The 19,822-nt window shown below is 39.1% G+C and overlaps 1 protein-coding gene across 1 annotated transcript; it reads right to left on the bottom strand.

Annotated features, from left to right (window-relative positions):
- Positions 1-5,391: 5,391 nt before the first annotated feature.
- sypa (synaptophysin a) lies at positions 5,392-19,822 on the bottom strand. The gene is made up of 7 exons (XM_062998330.1): positions 19,798-19,822; positions 16,577-16,642; positions 12,471-12,595; positions 9,186-9,384; positions 8,411-8,602; positions 7,979-8,295; positions 5,392-5,778 (listed from the first exon to the last, which is right to left on the bottom strand). The coding sequence occupies exons 1-6, from the start codon at positions 19,813-19,815 to the stop codon at positions 8,011-8,013; spliced, it is 885 nt and encodes a 294-aa protein (XP_062854400.1). The 5' UTR covers positions 19,816-19,822; the 3' UTR covers positions 5,392-5,778; positions 7,979-8,010.

Raw genomic sequence — 19,822 nt, 5'->3', positions numbered from 1 at the left:
AATACAATAATAGAACAGGTAGTGAAACATCTCTGCACCTTACCTTCACTTCAAATGCCATAAAATGTCTTGATTTATAAATATCCAAACTGAAAACACCCCTCCTGTTTGCTCCTGCCATTGCTTAATATGCCCCAAGGCTTAAAAACAACAGTCACCCTTTTAGGTGTGTGCTAAACCTCAAACATCTCTAGTAAACAGTCTCAGGTGTGTTGCCAGTAGTGTTGTTGGGTCTTTGACCTTCTGTAGACATAATATTGTACATAGGAAGCTCATCAGGAGGATGTAGATCAATTTACAGTTTATCAAAACAGAAAACAGTCAAAATCCCAGACTTAAAAAAACAAGGTCAAGAACACAGAGAGGGGTCAGTTCACCAGTACACAAGAAGCAGTATTATCCAAGCAAACAGTTCCAGAACATGATTCAGATTCCAGAGTACAATAAACACCCCTGTTCAGACTCAATACATGTATTCAAGAAACCAAGGCTCACATTGGATTGGAACTTCCTAAACTCAACTAAAATTCTGGTGATGTCGCCCTCTATTGGCCAGGAACAGTATTATACCAGAGTTTTGTTACACGATGCAGGAAAGTCTAAGATCACTAATAAAATGCTTTTATTTGGCTTTTTCACTCATAAGATTAACAATTTGAGTGAAATGTTGAATCTTAGGAAAAAAAATATTTTCAGAATTCCTTCATATTTGGGCATGGGCATATTTATAATGATATTATGAATGGCTGAAAATGTATTTTTTTTCTTCTTCTTCCTCGGCCTTTGTCCCGTTCGGTTGGGCTCTCGGCGGATCATGATCCGCATTGATTTGGCACAATTTTTACGCCGGATGCCCTTCCTGACGCAACCCTCCCTATTTTATCCGGGCTTGGGACCGGCACTACAATGCACTGGTTTGTGCATTTTAGCGGCTGGGTGCATATAGGACAATTCAGGGTCTCCAATTAGCCTGGCTGCATGTTTTTGGACTGTGGGAGGAAACCGGAGCACCTGGAGGAAACCCACGCTGCAACTCCGCACAGAAAGGACCCGGACCGCCCCACCTGGGGATCGAACCCAGGACCTTCTTGCTGTGAGCCACTGTGCCACCCAATGGCTGAAAATGTATTAAATGAATTATTTATTTATTAGGGTTTTAACGTCATGTTTTACACACTTTTGTTACATTCATGACATTAACGGTACTTGTTACACAAGATTCATCAGTTCACAAGTTTAATGTCAAACGCAGTCATGTACAGTTTTGTATCTCCAATTAACCTGACTGCATGTCTTTGGACTGTGGGAGGAAACCGGAGCTCCTGGAGGAAACTCACACAGACACAAAGAGAACATGCAAACTCCACACAGCAAGGACCCAGACCACCCCACCTGGGGATCGAACCCAGGACCTTGCTGTAAGGCGACAGTGCCACCCTATTAACCAAATTAATTAAATAAGCTTCCGATTAGCAGATCAAATTCACATGCTTATAAAATTGTCTGAGCAATTGTTTGATTTGTTTTTGTACAAAGGACTTCATTCATTTATTGTCTGTTTTACCACTGCTTGATCCTGATCAGGGTCGCAGTGGGACAGATCGCCACTCCATCACAGGGCAAACGCACAAACACACACAGCTAGCACAGTCTGTATGTCTTTGGACTGTGGGAGGAAACCAGAGCACCCAGAAGAAACCAACGCAGACTTGGAAAGTAGATGCAAACTCCACACAGAAATGACCCAGACCGCTCCACCTGGAAAACACAGGACCTACTTGCTGTAAGGCGACAGTGCTTCCCACCAAGCCACTCTTGGTGCTCTGACGCCCCTATGAAGGACTTGACATGGTCAATTTTACATTACAAACATTCTCAGCATTTAGCAGGCACCTTTATCCAAAGCGACTTACAGTACTGTGACAGTATACACTCTGAGCAATTGAGGGTTAAGGAGCTTGTTCAGGATCCAAACAGAAGTAGCCTGGCAGTGGTGGGGCTTGAACCAGCAACCTTTTGATTACTAATCAAGCACCTTAACCGCTGGGCTACAACTTTACAAATGTGCTAACTTGATTACAGTAGAGCTAAAAACTCTGAAATAGTAAAATTTGTGTATTTTGTAAAGATTAAACTTAACTGGTCGTGGCAACCTTGCAATCTGAGTGAATTCTTTGTTTTTCTCTTTAAGTGTACACTGAAAACCAGGACAGCTGGTGTGTAAGCTCATTTATGATTCACTAGATTCAGATTTACTTTCCCCAGCCATACACTTCATGCTAATTTTAGTTCTAATAATCAAAATGACATTCTTCCAAAATGAACTGAGCAAGAGACAAGACACATTATTCTTATTTACGTTTTCTTTATTGAGTTTTTTTCTTTGTGGATTTCATAGAACAATACAACAAAATCTCTCGATAGTTTTGGTGATTGTTTAGCATGGTCATATTTATTGTAATGAACATCATTTAAATGCTAAGAATATTTATTATACACAATAAATACAGCACAACCTAAAGGCATTGAGAGTTTCACAAGACATACCAAACACCACTAACGACGGAGTAGTTGAATAGCATATTTATTAGGAGGGGAAGTCATCTGACCAAGCAGATAAAAGTGAGTGAGTAGAAGAATAGAAAGGAAAATATAGAGCGAGGTGGGTTCGCAGGCTGGCTAGTTCTACTAGAAAGCGAAAATGGTTTTGCCTTACACGTGGTCCACCGAGAGGTGTGCAAGTATTCATGAGAATCAGTCATAATTTTGGGCAAGCTTGACATATGAGCACCTGATCATGCATGACTACTAAGACGCTCATCATCGTAGTATCTACCAAATCAATTCCAAATAAAAACTAATTTAAACTGACTGAAAAGGATTCTGATGCTTTTCAGTCTTTATAAAGTATATAAACATCTTTCTTGCACATTTCTATAGCTACTGCATTTTAATGCTTATAAAATACAAGAAAAAATATATGTTGCTCATACCAATGTCAGTTACTTGAGCAGCTCATGCTTATTTAGAATGTTACGGGCCAACTAAATCACACATAGCTAGAATTTATTTTGGAGGATCTCACACTGATATTTAATGCCAAATGTGACCGACATCTCCACACTGATGAGCAAACCTGGTTAGAATTGCATTTGTTCCACTGCATTCTAGTACATCCATTTAATGCAGCACTTGCTGTACACCATGATCACTTGGTTTCAGATTTTGCATGGCATAAACATATATACACATTATATGTCACACAATATATGTCAATTAACTAAACTGTAATAAAAAAACAGCAGTTCCACCACCATTCAAACAGAATTTTGTCACAACTAGGGCTGTCACAGATTCATTTTTTGTAATCACAGCCACCAACCTCAAACAAACCAACATTTTGTGGGATTTCTTTCCAGCCATAGATCGTTTGCACAGTGTGTGCTGTGTGTTAAATTCTGTATCTGCTTAGTAATCAAGCATCCAAGTTTTAGTCAAAGCTGCACCTACATACAAAGAATAATTAGGTGTATTTAACAGTTATCCTGTTTCCTGCAGGTGTTCAACATGTGTCATGTTCAGCCAATCACTTAGTTCTATGCCTGGCCTCAGAAGCAAAGTGCAGACCAGAAACTGGTAAACACAAGTGTACTTCTTGTGAGTTCACCCAGGTTCTAAAACTGCTTTCACACATACCTAAGCATATGTTAAAAATAAGCAGATTTTTGCTTAATGAATGGCACTGTCGCCTCACAGCAAGAAGGTCCTGGGTTCGATCCCCAGTGGAGCAGTCCAGGTCTTTTCTGTGCCGAGTTTTCATGTTCTCCCTGTGTCTGCGTGGGTTTCCTCCGGGAACTCCGGTTTTCTCCCACAGTCCAAAAACATGCAGTCAGGTTAATTGGAGACACTGAATTGCCCTATAGCTGAATGGGTGTGTGTGTGTGTGTCTGCCCTGCGATGGACTGGCAACCTATCCAGGGTGTTACTGTGTGCCTAGCGCCCATTGAAAAGCTGGGATAGGCTCCACCACCCCCCGTGACCCTGATTGGATAAGCGGTTAAAAAATGAGTGAGTGAGTGAGTGAGTGAGTCTTTTTCTTTTCATGTGTGTGAGTGAATTTGTGTTCGTGTTAACAGTGTCAGTGTGTTCGGGCCTACAAATGTGTTTGTGGTTTTACATTATATATACATTTATTTTATTTATTTACAGCCAGAAAAAGTTTTGTTCCAAGTTTTGTTTTAGCCAATTCTATTGTATTAAGTTGGTTATCGGTTGTACGCTCAAGATGGTTAAACATTTAGAATATTTTAGTAGTAGTAATGTGTTAGATTTCTAAATTTCTGTGACAGCCCTAATTTCAAGACATTCTGTGTCTGTGTAATAGCAAAGGAAGAGAAAGGAAATTAAAAGTCTGGTAGAAAGAAAGCACAACATGTTGAAATGATGAAATTGACAATGGCACATTTATCTACACTACCACCATCTCAATACGCCAGTTTGCTGCCTGGTTTCCACATTACACAAAGATATTCAAGTTTTAGTCTCCACTTGCATTAAACAGCAATAATATACTCAAGCAGCACAGCAGAGAAAGCGTAGTATTTAAAAACAATTTACACCAAGCTAACTCATCAGACATGTGTTTCGCATATTGCAGAATTGTGTAAGAGAAGAAACTGAAGGCCAGTCTAAAAGAAACATCACTCCTAGAATATATTCATCGTCCCACACTGGGTTTGGTCTCATTAAGCCTACTGCTCACAGCAAAACGGGGCCAGCTCCTTACACTTAAAGCAATAAATAATTTAATAAATGCGCTTGAAATAAAAAGGCAAACAAGAATGATACAGGTGAACATCCGCAGGTGAACAAGCCGCAAACAACATCAGTACTTCGAACCTTTAAAATTTCCCATCATTTCCAGTGGCAAAAATGGTCATTTAGAAGGTGGAAACATCTTAAATATAGGTTAATGCATTTTATCTTTCATATATATAAATGAGTAATTATAAAATTATAATACATATATTTTTACAAAATAATTAGCCTATTTCTCAACATTTTAGATTAAATATTCTCGTCATATTGGCAAACTTTACTTCTTCCGTTACATAATTCAAGCATTATTCTCATAGGAGATAAAATCACTACAGTGAGATCATTTAAGTTGACGAGATTAAAAATGAGTAAAAATGTTGCGCAATAGGTCGTTCATATTATAATAGATATGTTCATTTTTATAATGAAAAATAAAAACAGCTCTTATTTATAGCTGGCATCTTTATTCAGATGTTTTCACTTCTTAGATTTTTTGTGTCATGCCCATTTTCATAGTTAACCTCTCTAAATAGAACTTAAACTTCAGTGGAATAATAATAATAATCTCATACGTGTTTTAGGAAATATTTATATATATTTGTTCATTTTGATATTTATACAACACAGACAAATACATTCTCTTAAAGCATTACTATTGTCACCGTCGTCAATTCAAAATGTATCTAGCAATATATTTTTTTCTTCGTTTTTTATATTTCTTTCTCTGATCATACATAACAGTTTGATTTTATTTTATACATCACAATAATAAACATCACAAAGAATAACCCCCCGTTTTCTCCCACAGCCCAGACGTATTTACTGCCCCCCACCACCCACTTGTTTTCTTTCCAAGTTCACATCCAAAGATATACGCACAAACACACATACAGGGAAGAGTGTGGGTGTTTGGGTAGGGTTCAGGTTCCACACTATCCTAATCACACAATCACCCTCTTCCTGTGAAAATATAGTGAGAGAGAGAGATATAGAGAGAGAGAGAGAGAGAGAGAGAGAGAGAGAGAGAGAGAGAGAGAGAGAGAGAGAGAGAGAGAGAGAGTGTAAAGTAAGAAAATGATAAGTCAGTAGCCAACAGTACACATTCATCAAATAGTACACCATACTGACATGCACTTTTGCAGTGCAGTACAATGGCTGATCCTGCGCTCTGACCCCAGCTTCCAAACAAGCTAGGACATGCTTTGTTAGCCCCCTTTCATGCTGTTTCTCAATGGTCAGGACTCTCCCAGGACCAATACAGAGTAGGTATTATTTGGGTGGTGGGTCATTCTCAGCATTGCAGTGACACTGACATGGTGGTTGTGTGTTAGTGTGTGTTGTGCTGGTATGAGTGGATCAGACACAGCAGTGCTGCTGGAGTTTTTTAAATACTGTGTCCACTAACTGTCCACTCTATTAGACACTCCTACCTAGTTGGTCCACCTTGTAGATGTAAAGTCTGAGACGATCGCTCATCTATTGCTGCTGTTTGAGTTGGTCATCTTCGAGACCTTCATCAGTGGTCACAGGACGCTGCCCACAGGGTTCTAATGGCTGGATATATTTTTGGTTGGTGGACTATTCTCAGTCCAGCAGGGACAGTGAGGTGTTTAAAAACTCCATCAACACTGCTGTGTTTTATCCACTGATACCAGCACAACACACACTAACTCACCACCACCATGTCAGATAGATAGATAGATAGATAGATAGATAGATAGATAGATAGATAGATAGATAGATAGATAGATAGATAGATAATGTCACTGCAGTGCTGACAATGAACCACCACCCATATAATACCTACTCTGTAGTGGTCATGGGAGAGTCGTGACCACTGAAGAACAGGGTGAAAGGGGGCTAACAAAGCATGAAGAGAAAAAGATGGACTACAGTCAGTAATTGTAGAACTACAAAGTGTTTCGATATGGTAAGTGAAGCTGATAAAATGGACAATGTGTGGAGAAACAAGGAGGTGGTTTTAATGTTATGGCTGATCGGTGTATATATATGACATCCAGAAGAAGGCATTCTTCTCGATACACCGGAAGCAAAAACCGGAATACAACGGTTGAGAAATAGGCTAAATTGACAGGGTGCCTTGTCAGACACCCACTCAGTCACAACAAAGTGCAATTTTCTGTAGCCAATCCATCTTCTGCAATTTTTTGTGAAGTGGAAGGAAACCAGAGTACTCCTCACTGACAGTGACAGGAATCAAATATCAAACTCTAGTAACCTGCAGCCAAAAATAAAAGCATAAACATTAAATGTGGCCAAAAAAATGTGTAATAAATTGAACACTTATTTTATCACTTCACTTTTACTCCCGTACAGACTTTTTTTTACAGTGATACTGCAGCTGAACTATTTATGCCTTGAAATAGAAAATATTTTTCACAGCAGTGATCATCAGCACTTGCATTCCATAACTTCACACCTATCTGACATGTTATCTGGTGATTTATTTAAGCCATGAGAGCTTACATCCATGTCCTACAGAGTGTACTCATACATTGGGAGTGCACTAATTAATTGGATGTACGATTTAGTATGGAAGGGTGTTATTTTAATTTGAAAGACTTTGGTTCCACTTACCTCAGGTCAAAATCGTACCCATTTTTCTTCCGATTTTATCGTGTTTTTTTTTTTTTTTTATTTTTTTTTTTTTTACCCCTTTTTAGCGCATCCAATTGTTCAATTAGCATCGTGCTTCCTCTCTGTCTATGCCGAACCCTGCCCTGACGGAGGTGATTGAAGCTAACCCGTATCCCCTCCGAAACACGAGCAGCAGCCAGATGCATCTTTGCCACCCACACATTGACGAGTTTGGCGCCACCTAGCGTTGCATGCGGAGAGACACACCCTAAGGGCACCCTCTCCCATCTCTGTGTAAGCGCCTCCAATCAGCCGGCAGAGAACGCAATCGCATTCTGACAGAGAGAGACCCACATCCGGTTCTTTGTCCCACCCCCCGCATGAGCAACCGGCCAATCGTTGCTCATATAGCCACTCAGCTTCGAACCGGTAAAGCAAGGCTGGATTCGATACGACGCTTCTCAGAATCCAGCCCTGGTTGCAGCACGTTTCTTTTTACCGCTGCGCCACCTGAGCGGCCGATTTTATCTTTTTTTAAGACAACGTGTAGACTAGCACTCACCAGTCGTTATTGTTAACTTCCACTGGTCCATCTCACATCTGGTTGGAAAAAGAGGTGGGCGCACCCTGCTGGTTGTAGCCACCCTGACCGTAATCTGCACCCTGGTTGTAGCCCTGCTGGCTGTAATCTGGCTGATATCCACCCTGGGAGCCAGAGTATGGGTCCTGCTGGCCATAGCCCTGCTGTCCATAGGAGTCAGGGGCTGGCTGCTTCTCCTGGGCGGGTGGTTGGCGCATGAAGGGGGCGACAATGCCTGTCTCCTTAAAGACAAACCAAATGTTGCCAGCCCACAAGATCAGGTTCATGAAGCCGAAGACCTGAAAGCACAACGGCACACTTTGTTGCACATATATACAATTAATTCTCATTATTAGTAATAATAAATTCAGACTTTTGAAAAAATTATGATTGGTTTTAACAGACTCCACTCACCACAGAGGTGTTAAGGCCGGACATGACAGGGTCGTGAACCTCACTGCAGACTGATCCCTCCAGATCACAGGCCTGGATAAGATTTACCACCTTATCTGGATCTGTGGCTGTCTTCACATCTGACAATCCTTTCGCCCATGCCGCTGAGCTCACCAGCCACATGAAGGTGAACACGCATGTCACACCAAGATCCTGAAATAAAGAACAAGGCATAAACGAAATACCTTTTTTTAATTAACCTTAAATCATTTACTGTGCATTTCATTATAATCTCTAGAGCAGGGGTGGGAAACCTCCGGCCTGCGGGCCGTATACGGCCCCCAGCTCAATCAAATGTGGCCCGCCATATATTTCCTAAATTTTTTTGTCTGGGCTTTATGCAATTAATCATCATAATCATCTGTTCCGCATTATCCATTCAGGGTCGCGGTAGCAACAAAGCAAGCAAAGCAGCCCAGGCGTCTCTGTCCCCGCAATTAATGATGATGTGTATAAAATATGTGTAAAATATTAGCTCCAGAAAAAGTAAAACTGATCAAATATAAACACTACATACCATCAGCATCATGTTTTTAAAAAGTCTATATTATTTGGCTGTATGTTGCATCATTGTAGTCTGTGGCCGGTGACTAGATATGTAATTATTAATCTGGCCCTCATTGGGTAAAAGGTTCCCCACCCCTGCTCTAGAGACTGGTTTAGATTGTGTAGGTGAATTATGGTAAACATCATATTCAAACTGTTGGGTGAAGATAGCTTTATTTTGTGAACTCACAATCAGAGGCCCCTTGTTGTTTTCACGGTACTTCTCAAAGGCAAAGACATAGATGCTAAGAGCTGCCATGGAGTACAGAAAAGCGAAGACACCAATGGTAACAAAAAACTCGGCGGAAGATGAGTAGTCGCCCACAAGGAAGTACTGCTCAGTTTGACCTCCCTTGCATGTTGGGGCATCGAAGTATACTTGATGAAGCCTGCAGAAAGGTGGAAAATAAAAATGGCATTTAGTTTTTTTAATCTGTAGAAACGCTTCATCCTAGGACTGAAGCTTTTGAAAACGCTCATTAATTTCACAACAGCACAAATACTTAGCTAAGTTGACTACTAAATGGGAAATGGGACCACTAAATCTTTATGCTGCAGTAGGAGTAAGTACTAATTATAACCCTGTACAAGCTAAGATAGGGTGGCCACATTCATAGCCACAAAAAGGAGGACATTACACCCCAAAAAGGAGGACACTACACCCAAAAGGAGGACATCATACCAGTAACCGGGGGACATGATACTGCAACACAGAATGAAACCATAACCCCTATAAAAATTTTTGACCAATTTAAGCAAGAATTCTATAACAAATTACTGTTTTACTCACTAAATGTTGTGTCTACTTTTGATATTTAAGTCCGTTCCTCGCTGCCACCAAAAGTTTACTTTTTGGCATTTTCACAGCGTTCCTGAGCATGAGAGCTGACTAATTGACTCTATTAGAGGTGTATACAGACCAGAGCGAGCGAGCAAAATTCAACCACCCAATCACAGACTAGCATTTAGAGGGCGGACTTTCTGCGATTGGCCAGCGGTAGCACTATAAGCAGTCGAATGAGGCTGTTAAACCAATTAAATACAAAGCATTTGTTTTGATGTGTACCCGAGCCAATGACAGATAATATTGATCAAAAATTAAATCAGTTCACTCCAAAAGGAGGATTTTTAAGTGTCTGTCCTAGCGTTTCGTGGATGGAGGACTGGCAGCTGAAAAGCCGGACTGTCCGACCTAAAACCGGACGGCTGGCCACCCTAAGCTAAGATGACCCAACGAGACAAGAAATGATTCCATAAACAAACAGTAACACAATTCCACATTAGTTGTAATTATTATGTTAGTAATTTGTACCATTTAAGAAAGCTGAAATAGTTTAACTTGTTTAATTTGACTTGCACAGGTCGGCAAGTAAGGCCAACAATCTACTCATATATAAAACTTTGTGTACATCATAGGTCCCCCAGGTGCACAACAGAATATTCTGCTAGCACACCAGCGTTGGGATTCTGAACTTTCAGAGTCTGAATCTCAGCTCTGCTAATGTTCGGTTGGGCAGTGCCTGCTGCAGATAAAATTGGTCGCTAGTCTGCTGTGTGGAAAAAGACAGGACTAAAAGGGGATGGGGTCTTCGGCGCATGTGTCGGAGGGAGCATGATTCAGGCAAATATACCCTTCTTGGACGCGATGGAGGTCCAAAGCAATGGGAGACTAATTGGCTACACTAAACTGGGAGAAAAGGGAGAAATACATAAATAAAATAGAAAAAAATACTATTAGTGTACAAGTAAGACTTGGTCCATCAAAATAAACTGATTGATTAACACTGTAGTACAAACCTGGTCATAACTAAAATTGCTAACACTATTTCTGTATCCAAGCTCCAATTACCAGTCTGACCAAGTTTTTTGTGCAACTGCAGCTAGAGTTGCCAGGTATCAGCCCATATAACAGTAAAAGCATGCCTTCTATACTCTGTCTGTGCTGTAAACGCCTTCTGAGGTTTTCTTAACACAGTTTTGCTAGTCATTCAATAAAATAGCTTTTATGTTTATTATTTATTCATTTTAACAATCACTTCACTCTAGTAAGGGTGGCTGTGGGTCAATCATCATCCAGAACATAGGGCACAAGACAGAACACAGACTGGACAGGAAGCAAATTCATAAAAGGGCAAAACTTTTTTACACCTTTACTCAATCACTTACACTTAAAGCAATTTAAAGAAGTTAATGCACATGATGCATGTCTTGTGTATGTGAAGACACTGAGAGAAAATGTGAAACTTTTTACAGACAGACAAGAATTAAACAAAAAGAACCCTAGGACCCATATTGCTGTTCATACATCAACATACTTAAAAAAAAAAAGCAAAATAAGAAAAAAAATGAACAAGAATAGCCAAATAAATACAGAAAAAAAAATCACTAATTAAAACATGAATTGTTTGAAAATGCCACCATATTTACATTCTGTATATACACTGATCAGCCATAACATTAAAACCACCTCCTTGTTTCTACACTCACTGTCCATTTTATCAGCTCCACTTACCATATAGAAGCACTTTGTAGTTCTACAATTACTGACTGTAGTCCATCTGTTTCTCTGCATGCTTTGTTAGCTCCTTTCATGCTGTTCTTCAATGGTCAGGACTCTCCCAGGACCACCACAGAGTAGGTATTATTTGGGTGGTGGATCATTCTCAGCGCTGCAGTGACACTGACATGATGGTGGTGTGTTAGTGTGTGTTGTGCTGGTACGAGTGGATAAGACACAGCAGTGCTAATGGAGTTTTAAAACATCTCACTGTTACTGCTGGACTGAGAATATTCCATCAACCAAATATATCCAGCCAACAGCACCCTGTGACCACTGATGAAGGTCTCGAAGATGACCAACTCAAACAGCAGCAATAGATGAGCGATCGTCTCTGACTTTACATCTACAAGGTGGACCAACTAGGTAGGAGTGTCTAATAGAGTGGACAGTGAGTGGACACAGTATTTAAAAACTCCAGCAGCGCTGCTGTGTCTGATCCACTCATACCAGCACAACACACACTAACACACCACCACCATGTCATTGTCACTGCAGTGCTGAGAATGATCCCCCACTTAAATAATACCTGCTCTGTGGTGGTCCTGTTGGGGTCCTGACCATTGAAGAACAGAGTAAAAGGAGGTTAAAAAAGTATGTAGAGAAACAGATGGACTACAGTCAGTAATTGTAGAACTACAAAGTGCTTCTATATGGTAAGTGGAGCTGATAAAATGGACAGTGAGTGTAGAAACAAGGAGGTGGTTTAAATGTTATTATTCTTTGTGTTTGCAAGTGCACATTCAGTTGTCGAGGATCTGCCTGGTTATTGTAAGTAAAATTTACATTAAATTTAAATTACTAAAGTCTAAATGTTTTGTAAGGCAATGTACCACTCAAACCATTTGTTCAAATCAAACCTGTGTTCAAAACCTTTACTTTATATGTATTAAAGTCACTTCTGAAAAGTCCATGTACCTGAATGGATATTCAAAGTCCACGTCTATTTTCAGGTTACTGTCTGATCTGTTTTTGCACTCCACCTTCATGCGAAAGGATCCCGAGTAAGTCCCACAGGTGGAAAATGCAAAGATGGCAAACACCTGAAGACATGCAAACAAAAACAGCACCAGGTTACTTCATCAAATAAAGAATACTTTTACATCTATGTATGCTTATGGAACAAAATGAACTAAATGATTTTCTATTATCATTAGTACCTATAATGTACTTGTTCCATCCTAGAAATAATCAATGCAATATAATTCAAGTCACTTGCAAAATATAAACTGAGCAAAAGCCTTTCTTGGTGTTTAAGAACGGCATCATGGGACCGATATGCGAGTGTGATGCTGCCAAATATCTGTGAGATTTCATGCGGTGTGGTGTGGGCTGCAGTTGGAAGTGGGATTTGAATAAAGAATGGAGCTATTAAATTTCAGGGCCATCTGTCACAAATACAGCCTCGCATGGTACAAAGGGGAATTTAAAGCGCATGGCCTCAACAAAATATTTTAATATCGGAACTCTAAACTGGTTATGGTCCAATTGTTTTTAGAAGCAAATTATTGTTATAAAAAATTTGAAGAGATGAAACTTATGATTTTATGATGTTAATAAACCCAATTCAGAACATGTAAGTAAATCACATAAACCTCTGAAGTTTACATACACCTTTAAGGGATAAGTTGGCAGTGTTGGGATTTCAGTAGTGTCTATTACTGTTCATTTTTGTCACTAAATGATTGGATAAAATAAATATGGCACAATCTGCTAGGTCAAAAATATACATACATCAAACATTTAACATCAAGATTTTTAACTTGGATCTATAGGGATGTAACAATGCACCACAAGAAAGTTAAAAATCGATTCACATGTGTAACGATTCAAATTGGTTTACATGTATAATGAAACGACACTCACTTTAAACAGCAGAGGGCACTGGCGCTATTCACCTTGCCTGGTCGACGTCACTACAGGTTTGCCAGGTACGGAATTTTCCAGCCCAATTTATTTATGTGAGGATACTTTCTTTATTTGTATTATTCATTTATTTATTTAATGTGGGATTTATTTTAAATTTAATTTCAGTTTTTTTGTGCAGCATTGTTTTGCATAGTTTGTACCTAGCTCAGAAATAAAAAAGCATTAAATATTTAGATAAATAAAAGATAAGAACAAACACAGTGTTTTACTTTATTTTTAAAGAGAAATAATAAAAGGAAACTTTGTCATAATCTGTTTAAAAAATCAGAATTTTTTTTTATTGTGAACCCAGTATCGTGAATCGCATCGCATCGTGGGTAGAGTGTATCGTTACATCCCTATTTAACAATGAGACGTCACCTCCTAATTTTTTATGTCTTGTTGCTATAGATTTGTCCTATTAAAAAGTACATGGAACAGTGGTCTTTTTTGCCCATTTGTCCAGATGGTCTGATGAAACCCAAGAGGCAACAATAAGCTGCTGAAATATGGGTGCCTTGGTACATATTCAAGGAAACTTTTTTACTTTATTCAAGGTAAATTTACTGTACTTTACTTTTACAGAGGCTACTGGGCAATCAAGTCCCTGTTCCAAAATTGGGACCTTAAAGTGACAAGTGACAAGTAGGGATGTAACGATACACTCTACCCACGATGCGATGCGATTCACGATACTGGGTTTACGATACAATTTTTTTCCTGATTTTTTTAAACAAAATCAAATTGAAGAAAAATTATGACAAAGTTTCCTTTTATTATTTCTCTTAAAAAAAATAGAATAAAATACTGTATTTGTGCTTATCTTTTATTTATCTAAATAATGAATGTCCTTTTATTTCTGAGGTAGGTACAGACCATGCCAAATAATGCTTATTGTGTAAAAAAACTGAAATGAAAATTTAAAACAAATCCAACATTATATAAATAAATGAATACAAATAAAGAAAGTATCCTCACATAAATAAATAAACTTTGTGAAGTGCCGTCAACCAGGCGAGGTGAATAGTGCCAGTGCCCTCAGCTGTTTAAAGTGAATATCAATTCATCTTAAATGAATAACCGATTCGAATCATGGCACGTGCACCGATTTTTAACTGTCTTGTGGTGCATCGTTACATCCCTAGTGACAAGAATAACCAGCATTGTTGTATTCTTTTTGCTTTAAAGTCTAGATATGTTATATAGCTCACTTGACTGTGAACTTATAAAACTGACATAGAATTCATAAAACTCTGTTTTCAAATCATTTAGTCAAGTATTTAAAGCCTGACTAAACAATGCATTATAAAGAGCGTTTAAATAATGTGAAGATAATTTAAAACAACCATCAGACATCACCCCTTTTCCATAAATACTGCTACTCAGAAACACACCTTGACATGTCAACATACTGTTTCGACACACCCACAGAACCATGTTATCTCCATAGACAAAGACTGGTATTAAAAAAGGTTCTCGGCTCAGTGACATTTACTGTCATGGGAGGCCACCTTTTCAACACCTTTTCACATTTCTGTCATGTTAGAGCTGCCATGGTAAATTCTAAGTGCTGCTAGTGTGAAAACACAAAAGCAACGCAGTTATAAAGTGGTAAGCCAAAGAAGCAAACGACTGCTGAGTGCTGACCATGCAGCACTAACACTAAAAATCAGCTCATGAATGCAACAGGACATGAGCAGCAACAAACAAACATTAGTCAGAAGCTTTGTTGACTGGGTTTCTGTGGCTGAGCAGCCTCACACAAGCCAAACGTGTGCAGTGACAAGCAGTGTCTGAGCTGGTGTAAAGCACACTGCAAATAGACTTCAGAGCAGTGAAATCTCTGCAGAGAAAATTCTGCACTTAACAATCTGACAACCAAAGCTGTCAGACTAATACAGGTTTGGCAGCAGCCAGAATACACCGTTTTGGTGCATGAGGATGTATGATCTAGGTCTGTGTTATACGGATCGAGCAGGGCCCCCTGATTTAAGCAAAAAGAAAATGTAATGCTGCAATTTAAATTGACATTCTAGTTGTGTGCATTAATATTTTTAAAGCAGTTTACAGAAGCCCCTTCTCAGTCAGCATGACGACAAGGGTCCTAAAAGAATAAGTTTGGTGTGGAAAAACTTGACTTGCCTACACAAAGTGCTGATCTCAACCCTGTCCAAACATTTTGGGATAAATTTAAGTAATACTGAGACTCAAGCTTGTCAACCAATATCAGCGCCCTTATACCATAGTACTTACAGACTTGTACAGAACTAGTACTAGTACCCAAAAATATAGTGGAAAGGCACTTCAGAGAAGTAAAAAGCTGTTTTAGATGCAAAATGGGGTCACTCACTCACTTTCTTAACCGCTTATACAATTAGGGTCACAGGGGGGTCCTGGAGCCTATCCCAGCTTTTCAATGGGCGCTAGGCACACAGTAACACCCTGGACGGGGTGCCAGTCCATCACAGGGCAGACACACATATACACACAACCATTCACCTATAGGGCAATTCAGTGTCTCCAATTAACCTGACTGCATGTTTTTTGGACTGTGGGAGGAAACCGGAGCTCCCGGAGGAAACCCAAGCAGACATGGGGAGAACATGCAAACTCCACACAGACAGGACCCGGACCGGCCCGCCTGGGGATCGAAAACCCAGGACCTTCTTGCTGTGAGGCGACAGTGCTACCCACCGAGCCACCGTGCCGCCCAAAAAGGGGTGAATTTAATCAATTTAATATTAATGCCTTGATTTTGTAATTAGATATTTAACAAGCACATATCAATACCAGGGTGTACACAATACTTTAGACAATTCAGTATGTATAAGACTACTAGGTAGTGGTTTTGAATCCTGACTACTGTTGGGCCCCTAAGCAATGTATAATATATGACAAATAAAGACGTTCCATCTGCCCTACATTTTTAGTCATCACACATTAGTTTGCAAACACCTATAAATCATAAAATAAACAGGATGATAAACAGGATGATTAACTTGCTCTATTCTTGTCTTTGGATTTAACATGATGACACAATTCCATGACATCCCAAAGGCATTTACTAACATACAAATACAGACATGAGTCAGAGGTGTTGGGATAAAATAACTTACCCATTGCAAGACTTTGATGAAGCCCAGAGGCACTTTCAGCACCCGGAATTGTCCATTGGCAACTAACTGTTAACAGGAAAAAGATATTAAATATTAAAATACTTTAATTATTATATAAAATATAGTAAATACTTTTAGATCTTATACAACACGTATATGTTATGAAAAAGATGTCTGGACCTAGTGCTATTGTAAAAGAAACAATAAAAAATGTCAGTTTTATCAACCTTGTCATGACAATTCTGCTGTTTTTTACTTACACTTTAGCAAATTATCTACTCTATACACCTAAAATTGACTGTGCATAAAATTAATAATTTACATAATCACAACTTTTGTTAAACCCAGTCTGTGCATCACTTTCACTGTTCAATACTGTACCACTATATATACTGCACTCTGTGTGTGTGTGTGTGTGTGTGTGTGTTTGTGTGTGCATAGGGCACTGCAGTGGGCTGTAGCTTGTACTAAAATATACTTCTATTGTGGGAACATATTTCTATGTTCCTGTTCTGGCCAGGCTTACAAAAAGCCATAACTGGTTGTGTCTGAGGGAGGAAGGTCAACTGAGCTTTGATGACAGCTTGGCCAAAGCGCTGGTAATGTAAGCGGCAAGAGTATTGCAATAAACGAAGTGAGAATAACTAGATTGGGAGCAAATGGGGTACAGGCAAAGGAATCTAAACTGGACATCGAAGCAGAAGGTCAACCGGTCCGACAAAACTTGTTTTTCCAAGATTATGTGGATGGCAAGTGAAGTGTGCATCAGTTATAATGAGCCATCTCTGGCTGAAATGAAGAACACAGAACTGGGGGCAGAAACTTCCCTGCGATGGCCTTGTGACCAGGGTGTTTTCTGCCTTTCACATGACCCATCGCAACAGTGACCAGAATAGAGCGGTGGTAAAACTGAAAATGAATGAATAATCAATTATATGATAAAGAAAATTAAAAAGAATGTTGGGGAAAAAACAGGTTTAGGGTGTCTGGATAAAAAAAAAAAAATCTTTTTTTTTTTTCTTAAAAAAGTACATATCAACTGTGAAATTTGTAATTGCGTTATCTGCAAGGCAAAATCTGGTTTAAACAAACATGTTGAGTACTAAATGATTCATTCATTCATTCATTCATTCATTGTCTGTTTTACCACTGCTTTATTCTATTCAGGGTTGTGGTGGGTATGTTTTACCGGACAAAAGACAGAAAACACTATGGACAGTTTGCCAGGTCATCACAGGACATAAATGATCATTGATGAGTACCAGATTATAATTAATGATCATTATAATAAATGTTAATCTTAAAATATGTTTAATTAAAGATGGTTCATTATTCTGCAGGCAAAAGTAACATTTTAGTAGTCAAGTTATGCCGTTCACACTACACGACTTTCCAAATCGTCAGGTCGCTGTACAGTTCACACTACACGACTTTCCAAATCGTCAGGTCGCTGTACAGTTCACACTACACGACTGGATCTCTTGTAATCGGGAGTCTTTTAAGTCGGTGTGTCTTTCACACTACACGACTGATCGGCGATAGGGGGTTTCACACTACACCATCTATCACCAACTGGAATCGCGTGCTTCTCTGGTCTCCCAAACTACGTTTTGTTATGAAAACAAACGCGAGAAGTGACGAGGAGTTAAATGATACCACGTCCAAAAATGCACGTCAACAAGTAGCTAGCGATCAAAGTTTGTGCTCTGATGTGCAGCGTAAAAGCAAGTGGGAAAAATACGAACAGCATAGATTGTTCTATAGTGAGTTGGAGGTTAATAAATATTTTTTTCAATGCAGTGTTGGTGTTATGTTTTGTAGAGAATGATAAGGTCAAAAATACTGTAACTCTTGTGTGTATGCCAATGTATTCTGATATAAACTATATTATGCCCCTGTCCCACCTGTTTACAACTCCTCCCCTGCAATTCCCCTCACACCGTATCTTGCATTCTCATTGGCTGTTTGACACAGAATTCATTGCCAGTCGGGCAACTCAGATCCAGATATTTCACAAGCAAGAAATCTCTCTTCGGTCGGCGCTCGGCGAGCCGCTCGGATCGAGTTGTTGAGTAGTTCACACATAGCGATTGAGTTTTGATTACCGAGCGAACGCCCTAGTCGGCGAGTGAAAATCAGGGCAAAAATCGTGTAGTGTGAACTATTATGTGTAAATGGCAGTGGTAGCTTTTTACTTTTTTTTTTTTAATTTAATTATATTTGATCTTATTAGGACTGTGGGCATGCGCATTACTCAGAGCATATGTAATTATTATGGGTAATACTGTGCTAAAGCAATAACACATATTTAATAACCGAGCGGTCAGATGATCAAAGGATGTATCAAGAGGGGGTGGTTGTGACGTCACAGTACGCGGTAGAACGCTACACCTTTCTCAAACAGATTGGAATGAAAACATCAGTTAAAACTAAGATATATATTCTTATTTAATTATTATATCATAATGTGGCTAGTATTTATTACCCTACAAAAATATGTGCTTTAAACTACTAATGCTCTAAACCGATATTATTTAGAGGCAAAAATCGTTTCCAAACATTTTGCAGCCTATCTAGTCAATCATGGGGTCCAAATAAAACACACTGCATCTCTGATGGCTTCGAATAGAAACAAGGACCAGGTCACAAGAGCTGATCGTCAAAAATTGAGCTGCCATTTTCCACAGCAATCTGTACAGCTGCACACAGCCTAGAGAAGGCCTATCATGAGATGGATGGCTCATGATCCTGTCCAGTCAGTATTTATAATAAACCAAGACTCACAGATTAAATAGGTTAAAAACATTCATGTGAAAACGTAAAGATGCGTAAATATTAAGTTTATCATTGTATTGTATATATAACGTACAAGATCCATCATTACAGTCCATCCTAAAAATGTAAATCAGCACAGCATCAGTGATGTTAAATAAAAATCTAATTATTAATTACTAACATTATTACACCAACTAGATTTATTTATTGTTTATTGTTTATTAAGCTAGAACCCTGTAAATGGTGTAGCAGTGAAACCGGCGCTCAGCATCATCATCAGCAGGGGAGGGCGTTTCTTCCTCTGCATACATATTCCTCATCAATACACCAGCGCATCTTCATGCTTCATAAATCTCAATCAGCTTTACATTAAACAAACTCAATTCCAAATTCTTGTACGAATTAACATAATATTCGTTCACTTCGTGATGCCCGGAATGTCCTACCTGGTTTACGACGTCCATCGTGGCT

Source organism: Trichomycterus rosablanca, chromosome 7 (genome assembly GCF_030014385.1).
Source record: "Trichomycterus rosablanca isolate fTriRos1 chromosome 7, fTriRos1.hap1, whole genome shotgun sequence".
In the NCBI taxonomy this organism is placed as follows: Eukaryota; Metazoa; Chordata; class Actinopteri; order Siluriformes; family Trichomycteridae; genus Trichomycterus; species Trichomycterus rosablanca.
Note: the sequence above shows the minus strand (reverse complement) of the source record. Positions and strands in the feature narration are given on the sequence as shown.